The following is a 14,377-nucleotide window of genomic DNA, read 5'->3' as shown; positions in this document are numbered from 1 at the left end:
CAACGGCAGATGGATCAGCTGAAGGTCCAGATGCATCTCTCAGCTCCTGTGTCAGGTCTTTGCTGGATTTTAATCTTCTTTTGTTTTGCATTTATCCAGGACACACTGCACACCATGCTGAGATATGCCAGGTATTTGGCAACCACCTTGTTGATGGGTGCAACTAAGGAAATGGGAACAAATGATGTGTCATTGTTACTGGCTGCTAAGTAGTCTGTTATGTGTAGACACAACACTGGTTCATTCCTTGAGGTCAGACCCTCTTTATGCTTTAATGATTCATAGTGTTGAGTAGCCTAACAAACAAACGCATTCTTCTGAAAAAGGAAAGGACTGGACTAACAAATTGATAAAAAAAAAGGGGGGAAAAGCAGCCAATGTCAACACAGAACTGTCAGAAGCAAGACGAGGGGCAGAAAAGAATGTGAAGAATCAAGTGCGTCTCAGACCCATCCCCCACTGCGCTGATGATATCAAGTGTCTTTGCGTCAGCATTGGTCCAGTTCAAATATGAGGGAGTTCTCTGGCTTCCTGGCTCTTTTGAACTCATTTAATGTCACATTACTCTTCCACCACCTCAACTTTTATGATGGAATGTAGAGCGGCTCATCTATAAGAATTCCACTAAATTAAACTTGTTTTAGTCGTATTTTACTCTGGACTTCACCTCACGATAAACTTCTAATGTACTTCCACCCTTCAAGGAATATTTAAACATCTTCAGACACGTACTGATTTAATTCAGAGGGTTTGTTGATCAAATTGATGCTGCTCAAGTCTGTATGGTGGATATGAAACTAGTAAGGGCATTCTCCTTTTGCTGGCTCGCTTGAGTCTTTTCTTTTCCACAAACATTACTTATTTTTAGTTTGAGGGCACATCCTCTCACTTTCTAAACAGATGGAGGTTAACAAGAAGCATTAAGATTTGTTGATATTGTCATCAGCTTAGTGTTTTATCTGTCCTGATGACAAAGCTCCAGCCTGCTTTCCTCCTTTGTGTTGAGACATCAGTGGCACTGCTTCTCTGTGGGACACATAAACAGCATTGACTAACATGTCATCTGATGTTCCAGGAAAATCGTCCCCATTTTGTTTACACTGCTTTGGTTCACCGTGACAACTCGCAACTGGGACGCAGGAAGTGGGTCACCTAAAACAAAAATGAGGAAACAGAGTTTAACCCCATTAAAAATGCAACCCATGGGACTGCCTGAGTTGGGGGCGGGGGGGCGGTTCAGGTTTTAAACCATCACAAAAGTCTGCTTTGTGATAGAAAAGAATAGAATAGAATAAAAAAAATTCTTTATTCATTATGATGTAAGATATGAAGATAAGTGGCATGTGCATATTTCATTAATGTATGTTTTCAGGTGGAAACATGTGGAAACATGAAAAAACTCTGAGAAACAGAGGGATCATTTCTCCCATTCGATTTACCTGACTTACAACGGGGCTCTCTGCTCAAGTTACATTATGAACCACGCCTAAAGTTCAGATGGTCCAGAGCTGTAAAAGAACCACAAAGTCAAACGTCTCTCTCAGATGTCTACCATATGCCTTGAGGCTGGCAGTATGACGGATCATTGGCAGACAGATAATGTAAATTATTGCACATATGTGCGTCTTTTGACTGTAGCCTTTAATGTTAGCGACTTTTAGATCAGCCCGAGTCCTCCAAGCAAAGTGTATCTGTTATCTATGAAGTTAATTTTAAAAACAGCACACTGCTCAGGAGTGACTGTAGCTAATAAAATGAATTAGTTTTGGGGGGAAAGTGTTGACTAATGAGAGAAGATGCTTTTTGAATTCGAGCCTATTGGAGACAGAAATGTCTTTGAGCTGCTGGTGGCTATAAGTGCACTTTAAGGCACTTTCTTGTTAACTTTATATTTCTATAGTTGCATCCACTTTTGTATATGTTGTCTGACTAGCCCCACCCATTAACTAAGACGCTTCACTTGCATCGAATGCAGTGCTGTTCAGCCCTTAAACAGCATCTATTCTGAGGTTCCAACACCTGATCAGGTTGACGATATGTTCCCACTTTCAGTGTTTTAACAAAAGCCTGCCGAGCTGATGCAACTTTGCAGTCTTCTGTAGACGGTGTGAAGATAAAAAGAACAGTTAGCACCCCAGCTTGGGGCCCTCCCATCCTAGATTTCATGGAGTGAATGGAAGAACCATGACACCTAAAGTATAAAGCTGTGATATATATCTTCTCTCCGTGTCCTTTTTTTTTTCTGCAAATGGATCAAAGGAGTGAAATGTGCTGATGCAGCCTTTTCACAAGTGCTTCAGGCCAACCCAGGAACGCACAAAAGATGTTCCAGTGAAAATATGGTCACTTACTTTTTTTCCTTTTTTCTTTTTGGTCGCTGTCTCCACGCTGCTGAGCGAACGAACAAACTCTTGGCAGCGCAACCCTGAAAGAAGAGGAGATGATGAGTCAGCAGAGTGTCAGATTAAACAGTAGGAACAGAGCTGGGAAGTGGGGCAGCTGCAAGGTCAAATTTCACCATTACAATCATTTTAGAATTTTGTCTTTTTTTTTAGACAGGAATTAGACTTTTGTTGGACATTAAATTAATTTGGTGATCATTTTGTAAAAGATCACGGAAAATAAATCTGGTTCATGCTATTTTTATGTTTATATCTCTGCTTTTTTATTATACATTTGCTATCCAAGAAGTATAGCAAACCAAAATAGAAGGTTATTAAAAAGCAATATTGTGGTTTTCAGATTAAATGCACACATGATAGAGTTAACACTGGAGCTTCATTATCACTGTGACATTTAAATAATAAGCAGGACGTGTCCTCAGCAAACCAAACCTAATATGAAAGGAATTGGTTTGTTTGTCACTGAACCAGAATCAAAACTCATTTGCTTCCTTTATAAAATGCTTTGAGATGGCCTCTGTGGTGAAATGGTGCTACGTGAATAAAACGAAATCCAATTAAACTGGTCTTTTGAAGTAAGAAAGCACTTAACTAAGAACACATCCCTAATACCAGGTGAGGCCTCCATTTGCTCCCATACAGCCTCAGCTCTTGGTGTCATGACCTCTTCAACACTTAAAGCTTTCCTGTAAGATCTGGTCCATCTTGACATGACCAAATCTCATAGTTGTTGCAGATTGGTTAGCTGCACAGATGTGAAAACTCCCGTTCTTTCAAATGCTTGTTTCCTGCCCATCGACACTTCAGCATTTGGCAAAGCGCACAAAAGATCAAAAGTCAAGTTAAAATCTTATTTGGAAAACAAACAGTGAATAAATGAAGTAAACTATTTCCTTCTGAAATGTAGTGGGGCATAACGAATGAAAATTTGGATCAAATTAAGGTTCTTCCCATAGATAGTCTTGCTTCAGGCATCTTAAAAGCAACTGAAATACCCTCAATTATTTCTTATTTTAGTTTCCTTTAGCACTTTGATTTGCTTAATTTACTTTGGTTCTCTATTTAGTTCTTAGAACGTGTATATGACAGTTCTTTCTCTCACAAATATAAGCAATGAAAGGCACAATCACTCAATTTAACGCTCCTCTCTGTTTTTCTCTGGTTCGTTCTTACCTAGCACACCACAGTATATCACATCACAGATTTTTCCTTTCCTTCAGTGTGTTAAATCACTTTTAGTGCATGAGGAAGACAACAAAAAAGGGTTAAACTCTACTTGAGAGAGCAGTGCTGCTGAACTGCCTGGAACAACTTATCTGATGTCCAGCTTTTTCTTCCACATCATCATCTAAGGCATGGGCAGCCTGTGTAGTGGTTGAGTTAGATAGTCTCAAGCAAAAATGAAACACCTGCCTTGAACTTTGACATTTTAGATAATCAGATGGCCGCTCAGATCAATGCTGGCCTTAAAGAGACAGAAGTAAAAGCTTAGCTTTAAAGGTTACTGCACAAATGCACAGTATGAGAAATACAGTATATATATATTTTTTTAACATTAAGGCAGGTAAAGCTTTTCTGAAAGGCTTCTCACAAAGAAGTTACAAACCTGTATATAAGCATAATACAGGTTCTTTAGCATTATCCCATAAGGACTACTTGTGATGATAGGCTCCATAGTCAAATTGCCTTCTTTAGAAAAAGAGGGGGAAAAAAATACGAGTTAAGCCTGAAATCTCTGCACAGTTACTCTATAAAGAATGAGAACAGTAGATTACAAAACAATTCAAGAAGGTAGCAGCAGGGTGATGTCATACTTTTGAATTAACCAGCCATGGATGAGCCCAGTCAGCACCCACAAGAGCAAACCTTTAATTGACTTTTTTTTTTTTTAAAGGTATTGTGGTAACATGCCTGACACAACAGCCAAACCTAAATTACAAGCCACTTACTCTCTTTGGATACAGTGAAAATACAGAGCTTTACCTCTACTCTTTCCGAGGAATGTCTTTGTCACTAAAAAGACTCATTGTTGCATCTCTCATCTTATTTCATTCCAGCCTGCAGAGATTGCGAGAATAAAAGCATAAATGAATTGTAACTTATTGTACAATTTGCTACCAAGTGCTTCCTCTCCATGGTCACAAAATCCATTTAAATTTTGTTTATTATTTTGTTTATTGCAGGAAATGGAGCTTATTTGTGACTTCAACAAGCAGAATAATATGTTAAAACTTGACATTTAGCTAACTAAACCTGAGACGACCCACCTTTACAAGAGGATGCAAGATAAAACCAGTCACAAGTTTTTTTTTCTTATGTAAAACTGCACATGTGAGTTACTCATAGTATTCAGATAAAGAAGTGTTGCTCTTAGGCATGCACAAGGACAATCTTTAGACAGTATGTATTAATGGATGATGACACACGACCTTTCTCCCACTGTGCAAAGGTGGAGCCAAAACAGGGAACTTTGTGGTGCAAAGCTGAGTTGATGTCTTAAGCCCAGATTCTTTTTGCACTTAATATATACAAACAGTCATATATGCACCACACAGGCAGAATGCTTTCTGCTCAGGTTAAATAAAAATAAAAAAACTGTGAATGTCCAATGAGCTATTGTGAAATACTGACTTATCTTATACGCTCTGACTGGTGATTCATGTTGTCAGTCATCCCACTTTGAAATTCCTCACCAAATGTCCATAATCAAAGAGGCTAGGAGAAGTAAAATCTTATATTACCTGTTCCCAAAAAAACGGTGCCTTTATAAACACACAATCAGAGATGCAACATTATTACTAAGTAATTCTGTTTTTAGTGCCAGCTGTTAGCCAAAGGAAGAACTTGTTTAATTCTAATTCTTTATATATAAAAAGGAAGGCAGAGCATTCATTTTGGTGATCTGTGAGTTCGCTTCATCCCTGAAAAGCTTTTAAAGAATTCAAATTGTTTTTGATCATACATCAAAATTAAATAAAACCTCAAATTAAAAAGATTTCCTTCAAGTTTAGAAGTTTTTACTTGAGTAACAATCATCAAACGTTGGTTAAAATTAACCGGGTGACTCTTTGTCCCCGGGAGGGGTCATGAGATAATTTGAGGGTCACCAGATGGTTGTGAACAAAAAATAAGATTACATTAAAGTAACACATTTTAGAGAGGGGCTTTGTTTATAGATTGCATCAGTTGTACCAGTGACATGATTTGTATTAGTACAGATTTTATCGTGTTTTTGTGAACGGCAAAGAGTCTGATGATCGGGAACATGGTCACCAATCTGATTTGATTTTTTATGGGGGTCATTATTCAAAAGCAGAGGTTTCCACTTGAGGGTTACTATTGGTTTAAACATATGATGATACAACATTCTCAACATTTTTTACTTAATCATACATGCAATAACCCATAATTTATATTTAATGCTTTAGTTTCCAACATTATCTTTTATCATCATTATTTATTTTCATCATCTGCAAAGAAAGATTTAAATCTTAAACTGGATTTGAATTGGCATTCTTTCAGGTGATGGTAGTGTAGTAAAAAGAGTTTATTTTAATCTTAACAATCATGTTTCTTTCAAATAGTTTTGTGTTCTAACCAACCAAAGCAGCATTACTGTTTAAACCCAAACAGGAAGTGATGTTAGGAAGTGTTTTAGTAAAATGTGGTGTTATCAACAGAACGTAACCCAGAGATGAAAGAAGCAGTTGGAGAAAACACTCAAGAATGACGTTTGCTCCGATGTAGAAACACTCATATGAGTCGTATTACCCTCCTGCTGTGTGTTGTATTTAAGGGTATGAACACGCAACCTATTTGGTCGTTTTTGACTTTCGAACTTGTTGTGTACTGTAACGTTACTGTCAGATAACTGCATCAACTGTTGTCCGTTTGCTAGATAAATATCATTTTTAAATTGTCCCTGTGAAGCACTTTTGCCCAGACTGTACAGTAAGTAATGATCATGTATGTTTTAAACATCAATAAGCACCCCTACAGTTTACTCTGTTTGACGAGTTTTGTTTTTAAGTCATTTTGATACACTTTTCAACCTATTCCTTTGCTTCTCAAAAGGAATTGCTTGTTCCAGTGAAAATTATCTTTAATCATCTGGAATAAATCCCACAGAAGACACAGGAAATAAGCAGACTGAAGTATTTCATTCTGCAACAATGAATTAACAATGAAATAAAGAGAAAAAACACAGCTGGATGCAGCGATGCACTCACTGTCCCCAAGGCCTCTAACATCGCACTGTATCTTGTGGGTGTCCAATAACAATCATGATCCTTGTCTGTGGTGAGCCATTGCAAATGTGGGAGTTGGATCACAATGGTCCACAGTGGCGATAACAGCCACTGCACTCAGAGTCTGAGCTAGACATTACAAGAGGAAGGGAAGGAGAGGGGTGAAGGAGAGGGTAGAATTGCATGGGCACAAAAACCGAACTGAAAGGACACTTCTGGAATGAAGTACAACTTGTTTTAATGTTCTATTTTCTTGTGATTTTAAAGCTGATGAAAATCTGTTGAAAGTTAATTTGCGTTCAACTGTGTACCCATTTCCTGCCTGAGGGATTGGTTTGTGTAAGAGTTGAGGCCTGCCTTACAGCTGCAAATTCGGATTAAAGCAGGACTTTGAGGAAAACTGCTATGTATGAAAATGACTCCACATTATGTCATCATACAAATTTCCTACTTAACCCCATTTTAATTTCTAACCAATTCAAAAAGGGCTTCTTCTCTTTTTAGATTCTGACAATTAGACAGCTTGGTAAGAATGACTTCATTCACCAACCCTGCGTCAGATCTGAATGGAAACCCTGTTGTGCAAAGAGGAGAATGCCATCTTGATTGTGGCCTCAAGACCTGGAAAAGTTATTAAACCCACAGATATGTGGTCCTTGAGAAACCCTAAAGCTTCCTCTTGGTGTCTTAGTTGGGATGCCTGTGCAACATTTCCACATGTGTTAAGTCACATTAACCAAATTCTCCATTTTCCTCCATTTGGTAATGTCTGCTTGCAAACCAAATGTCTATGAAAGCAACCTTTGGACTGATTAAACTGTGTGGTAAGGGGGAAATGTCTGGGGTCTGGTCAAAAAAAAGCATTTTACTGCTTAGATGTAGAAGTCTCATTGAGGCCTTCTTTTTAAAGTGCACCCTATTTCCAGTGTTATACAGCAACATGTGCATTTTAAGTGATGTTAAACTGGGCATGACTATAGCTTTAAAGAATGTGCCAATCCCAGATTAGTGCTTTAATTATATATTTACAACTTTTTCTGGACTGTTGTGAGTATGAACTTGTGGTGATGCCTTGGCACGTCAACTATCCTGTGATCTACTTTAATCTCATCAGGCACGTCAGCAGCTCATAGCGAGACTGAGCAGGCTGCCGACAAGCCAAGTCACATCCCTGCAACCCAGTTGTCAGCCAGACTCAACAGATTGTTGCAGTCTGCCAGCATGAGCAGGCATCTCTGGGATTAACACAAATGTAGTGCATGTTTCTTGGAAGACAGCTGGCCACGTTGAACCTGCCTGTGCTAATCACCATCACAGAAAAGTCTACAAGGTGTATGAGACTTGACCAACATGGATTTTTTAATGGCCGGGCAATGAGTAATGTGTAATGCCATAATCGTGTTGCTGACGTTTTTTGTTTAATGAAATACAACAATTTAACAATATTCAAAAATGAGATACAAAATCACTGAAATGTACAATTCTAATGAACAATGATTAGTTTCTGGTGGAATATCAACTGCTGCAGTGGGAATCAACCAGATAAATGTCCATGAGTTTCTTAATCATTCAACACCAGCCACACTGGCTGTACAAACGTTACAGTTTCCCGACAATTCACCTAAATAAGTCAAAGTTCAAATTATATATTTTACATGAGATGATTACAGGATATTCTATTTTGATTATTGTTTATATGTTACAGAGCATAGATTGCATGATGAGTCATGGGGCCTCTCCAAAGTCTTTGTCACATCCGTGTCTTTTTCAAACAAGGAGCATTTGCTTTCTCCTTTACCCCAAAGAGAATATCTTCATTTTAACCTCGGTCTTCCTGTTCTGCACTGACTCTGTTGCTGGGTTCGGTGTTATTGATCTTGTGGCAAAAGCAAGGAACCCAATCACTTAAAACAAGTCCAAAAGTCTTAAAAAGGAAGCCCAAAATCACATATTATCAATGGACATGTCAACAGCGGAGACAAAGGTTTTTGTTGTAAAGTAGTATTGTGTAACTGACAGCCCAAGTATCTTAAAAACAGCAAATAACCAGCACAGTTTATCAGTCAGTATGAACATGGCACGAGGGGAAAAAAACTCAGACATAGTCGGATCAAAATCAAAACTCAATGAGCTTTTCAAAATCAGACTAATACACCCAGAAGTTGAGGTAGTAGCTTGATTTACTCCTGCATGTAATTTGCTCAACTAGACTCAAATAGGCCTCGCAGCTCTGTGCATGTTCCAAAGTTCCAGCTTTTTGTAAAAACAGTAAAGCCAGACGGCTAAGCAGATGGCAGGAAAGCTGCCCATTAGGACTATGTATGAACATGCAGTTGCTTAAAGCATTTCAAGGCTGTTGCTCTGCTCAAATAAAATCCTGATTTTATAACTGCATCATCATCCGACAAGATCACCATTTAAGTTACTTAAAGATAATGTCTGTGCAGTAAATTCAGCTGTACTTACACGTAGGACGATGTCTCAAAAAGAATGTTGGAAGCAGCAGAATGTCTTGAATGTTTGCTCAAAGTCGAATCAATTTGAATTCAATCTCTCTATTCCCCTCTTGTGCATGCAAACATTTCTTAGCACGGTGGTCCTGAAGATTTACTATTCAATACCATATATGACAAAGAAAAATGTGCAATAAGAGACAAAAAAAGTTTGTTTGCATCCATCATTCATAATAACTGTCAAATCATTTGAGAGTTTAATGTTCATCATAAAATTGTTCTCTATCTCTTAAGGGTTTTGCAAGAATAAATACATTTATTTTTTCAGTAAAAAAAAACCTGATGAAAGTGATTTCATGGTCTCTTGTGTGTGCTAACTAGTTCATACTTAGACATGTATTATCCACGCTGTAACGATTCACTTAAAGGTTGAACAGGCGGCAGTGCTTACAGTAATCTTATGTGTGATGGCTGCAGCGTAGAGGTCTCTTTATATCCTACCATGTGGATGAGGTGACAAGCCTGAACCGGTTCCTACTTGGATGGGAGGCCGGTTTCAGCTGGCTACGTTGCCGTGGTAACGGTCGCCCTATAAATACTCCGGAGCTCCTTCACCGGCTTGGCGGCTTCCAGTCACTCAGTCTCTGCGTAGAAGTAACACGGCCACCAGCTACGCACCTCATCGTGAAGGGGAACTCACTTTTTTAAACCCAGCTTTCTGGACTCATGGGCAAACTCTTTGTAAATGCTTTTTAAGGTAAGAGAATACGTTTTGTCGCCGGTAATATTAAATTTTAGCTTACTATTAGTACGCTGACACGGTTATAACGGCTTCTGTAAGAACTTTAAAAATAAATTGTGGTAGTTAAAAGTGTTTTATTTATTTATACGCTACTGTAACTGAAACCTTGGTTTAATTAAGAGTGGAACGAATATGTGGCGTTACAAAACTATTACGTTGTCGGTATGACAATCGGTTGATTCGCTAGCTAGCAATTTTCTTTGTTAACACTATGTAGCGGGTAAGCGTTGAGGGTAAGTCTGTGGCGTTACATTTTTAGGCTTTATAAGCCTAGTTCTGTTGTTTTTTTGTTTTTTTTATAAACCCAACGTTTTATTAATCGTTTGTCAATTTATATTAACCGTGTTAAGTGTGAATGAAATACTATATCGCCTCATGGCTTGAATGGTTCCAAGCGGAACCGGTATAAGAACGTCAGCGTAATCCTAAAACACTGATTGGATCACGTTTACTCCATCTTGTCAAGATGAAGGTGTGTCTTCTTTGTGATTGGCTGAATTGTATCAATGGGCGCGGCATGTCTCTTTCGATTACTTTTTTTTCCCCCAGTATTATGTTGTCGTGTAAGTTATAAAATGGACAGCTGCTGAGGGAAAACCAGAACTTTGTATATATTTTGCGGCTTAATGCTAATCAGTTTTAAGTGGAGTTAAATGATGCTCAGGATTCTGAATAAGTACAATAGATGACACTAGAAAGTCACTAAAAGTAATTTAAAATGTTAAGATAATATAATTTCCTTTATAGAATCCTCACTCTAGGAAATCGCACTCTGGCTGCTCAACAGGCCCTGGCCTTGAGTCTTATTTGAAGGGATTTAACTTCACTGGTGAGCCACCTTGGCTTCTCTGCACCTGAGTCACAGCAACTCCAAATTCCATCTCTTTCATATCCAAGTAAGTGACTCACTTCAGTCAATGCTTTGAGAATTACTCATCTTTTGATGTCGTCAGGCTTTTCTCATGATTGCAGAATAAAATGGGCTTGAGTATTTATGGCCACAAGAGAGGCTTTTGTCAAGGCTGCATGTGATCTAACCCTGTCCCCTTTCCCTCCCTCTTCAGTTTAGGAGTGATAAAGCAAAAGGACTCATCACCATGAACACTGCTGCATTCTCTTTCCTTGAGGAGGGTTTCTCTGCTCGGGATATTGTGGAGCAGAAGATCAATGAGTCATCCCTGACTGTAAGCAACCTGTGCTGGCATTGTTTGATACACAGATGGTCTCGTTTGCTAAAATATATCAACATGTTTAGTGCTGATTTTCATGTATTTACAGTTTAAATACTGAACTAATTTTTAGTAAAAACATGGGAATTTTATTTTTCCGTCTTACAGGATGACAGGGATGCCTTCTATGTCTGTGACTTGGGAGATGTGCTGAAGAAACACCTACGCTGGGTGAGGGCCTTGCCTCGCGTTACTCCCTTCTATGCCGTCAAATGCAACGACAGCCGGGCTGTAGTTATGACTTTGGCATCCCTGGGAACTGGCTTTGACTGCGCAAGCAAGGTATGTTTTGGGAAGATTTCCACACATTATCACTTTCCTTGGGATAAATTGCACTGGCAGCTTGTTTCTAAACTGACACTTTTTTTTTTTTTTTTTTTTTTTTTTTGTGCTGGCTGTTTACATTGTCACCCTTTAGACGGAGATTCAGTTGGTTCAGTCTCTGGGAGTTGATCCAAACAGAATCATCTATGCCAACCCCTGCAAGCAAGTTTCCCAAATAAAGTATGCGTCCGCCCACGGAGTGCAGATGATGACTTTTGATAGCGAAGTGGAACTCATGAAAGTCGCCCGTTGCCATGAGAATGCCAAGTAAGACTTTTAGCCAGGGAGCTATTTGGTTTTTACTCTGCGGTTTTGGCCTGTTTCTCAACTCTGTTTGTGTTGTGCCCAGGCTGGTGTTGCGCATTGCCACAGATGACTCTAAGGCAGTTTGTCGTCTGAGTGTGAAGTTCGGGGCCACACTCAAAGCCTGCCGGGGTCTTCTGGAGAGGGCCAAAGAACTGGGGCTGGATGTGATCGGCGTCAGCTTCCATGTCGGCAGCGGCTGCACTGACGCAGAGACCTACACCAAGGCTATAGCAGATGCCCGCTTAGTCTTCGATATGGGGGTGAGTTGTGACTGCATTCATGTGGCTAGGATCCAGGAGGGTTCTCTCTCAAAAACTAAGTCTTAATGTTATGACCTACAGGAAGAGCTGGGCTTCAACATGGATCTGCTGGACATCGGAGGTGGTTTCCCTGGTTCAGAGGATAGTGAACTGAAATTTGAAGAGGTGTGTGTGTGTATATATATATATATTTAGATTTATTTTTTTCTACACAAAGATGTGGCATTTGCAAAAAATGAAGTGCTTTGGTCTAATTTAAATGGTTGTATTCTGTTCTAGATAACTGCAGTAATCAACCCAGCCCTGGACAAGTATTTTCCTGTCGACGCTGGTGTTAAGGTCATTGCTGAGCCAGGACGCTTCTATGTGGCCTCTGCCTACACGTTGGTTGTTAACATCATTGCAAAGAAGGTCATCATGGATGACGAGTCGGCTTCTGATGGTAACCTCCTTGATTTTGAGTCGATTAAGATTTTAGAAAACTCTTTCCTCTTGACCTGACATTTGTTTTGACATGATTTCTGCCATTTCTTTCTGCAGAGGAAGACGAAGCGCCCTGTGACAGGACTCTGATGTACTACGTCAACGATGGTGTGTACGGATCCTTCAACTGCATACTGTATGACCATGCTCACTGTTTGCCAACACTGCATAAGGTTAGTGAAATTCAAGGACAGACGTGGCTGTTTATCATTGCTTATGTGGGTCTGTAAAAACTTTGACTGATGGCTATTCTGTTTAACTATTTCCAACAGAAGCCAAAGCCCGATGAGGACTTGTACCCCTGCAGTATCTGGGGCCCAACATGCGATGGCCTTGATCGCATCGTGGAGCAATGTAACCTGCCTGACCTGCAGGTGGGCGACTGGCTGGTGTTTGAGAACATGGGTGCCTACACTGTAGCTGCATCTTCCACCTTCAACGGCTTTCAGAGACCCGACATGTACTATGTCATGTCCCGCCTCGCCTGGTGAGTCGTAACACCAGCTGAAGTAGATTCATCAGGAAATCTGTTTAAGATGAGTCTAACTTTTATGTAATGCTCTTCTCCTCCCCCTCTTCAGGCAATATGTGCAGCAGATCTGTTCCCAGGGCCTTCCAGCTCCTGCAGAGGAGCCTGCCCTGTTGGAAGTGCCAGCATGTTGTGGCCGAGAGACCAGCTTGGACATGCCTACTAAGCCTTGTCCTGCCCACATGGTTTAGAAGTTCTGTAGAAAGAAGCTACGTTCTATCTATTCCTTTTTTTTTTTTTTTTTTTTTTTTTAAATTCCTAATTACCTGGTCAAAGTTCTTTGTTTGCTACAAATGTACGTGACATTTCAAGGCCAGTTACTTGAAAGGAGAATGAGAGGGACGCATTGTTGCGCACATTTTGTGTTCTGTATGGAAGCTGGGGATCACCCCTCAATGAAATGAGGCTGAATCACACTCTGGCCGTCTCTGTGGGTTCCAAGGCAGAGGTACAGGGCCGCTTGGTGCTTGAAGTATAACTGTAAACTGCAGTGCTATAGCTCAATATGAGGTGATTTGTTCAGTTTGAACACTGTAAGGAAATGCAGCTACATTATGAAATTTAAGAACCACTTTACTGACCGCTTCCCATCCCTGCTTAGCTCACAACTTGGAACAGATTTCAAAGAGGCGATGGGATAGTTGTTACTCCCCTGCATCACATGAAAGGAATCAGTTCATCACTGGCATTTTAGGGCCCTGTTGACATCTGAAGTCAAATTTCTAACTCATTAGTTGGTCAGATGTGTGTTTTTAATCCCTCTAATGGCTGCTATGTTAATATTTCTTCTCCATGATCTCCTCTTCAGTACAGAACCTATCCAGTGTTAATCCTAAAGATATTAAGAAGTGCTATGTGTTCTTTATTGGCATTTGTAAAAGTGATTTTAGTATTTATCTAACAATGCAGTCAGTTAATTTCTGTTGCATCTCACAGAAAAAGTGCCAGCATGCATCATGTACTGCATGTCCCGTGTTTACTCTTGAATCTGTGCTTATGTGGCTTCCCACCATAAATGCACAGACTCTGTAGACATTACTGATAAATGGGACTGCAGGAACAAATACAATCTTAAAGATTAACACTTTAAACACAGGGACTCAAGAAGCACACTGCCCCTCTCCTCTTCTCCTCTTTTTTTTTTTTTTTTTTTCTTTTTAGTTATTTGTAGAAGGAGAATTCTGACTACATTAACAAATCTCCCAGTTCACCAATGCATTTAAAATGGATATGAAAGAGACGGGATTGCACATTCGTATTGCTTTCCTATGGAAACTTTGAAGTTTTGTATTTTTTTTATTAAATAAAACATTACATGCAGAGCCAAATTATTGTGTGATTT

The 14,377-nt window shown here is 39.5% G+C and overlaps 1 protein-coding gene across 1 annotated transcript; it reads left to right on the top strand.

The window, feature by feature from the left end:
- The first annotated feature begins 9,724 nt into the window (after positions 1-9,724).
- odc1 (ornithine decarboxylase 1) lies at positions 9,725-14,357 on the top strand. The gene is made up of 11 exons (XM_075488122.1): positions 9,725-9,859; positions 10,652-10,800; positions 10,969-11,088; positions 11,242-11,415; positions 11,552-11,724; positions 11,807-12,023; positions 12,105-12,188; positions 12,303-12,465; positions 12,564-12,679; positions 12,779-12,993; positions 13,088-14,357. Exons 3-11 carry the CDS (start codon positions 11,002-11,004, stop codon positions 13,224-13,226), a joined length of 1,368 nt encoding a protein of 455 aa, XP_075344237.1. The 5' UTR covers positions 9,725-9,859; positions 10,652-10,800; positions 10,969-11,001; the 3' UTR covers positions 13,227-14,357.
- Positions 14,358-14,377: the final 20 nt, after the last annotated feature.

The sequence above is a fragment of the Odontesthes bonariensis genome, chromosome 17 (genome assembly GCF_027942865.1).
Source record: "Odontesthes bonariensis isolate fOdoBon6 chromosome 17, fOdoBon6.hap1, whole genome shotgun sequence".
NCBI classification, from domain to species: Eukaryota; Metazoa; Chordata; class Actinopteri; order Atheriniformes; family Atherinopsidae; genus Odontesthes; species Odontesthes bonariensis.
Note: the sequence above shows the minus strand (reverse complement) of the source record. Positions and strands in the feature narration are given on the sequence as shown.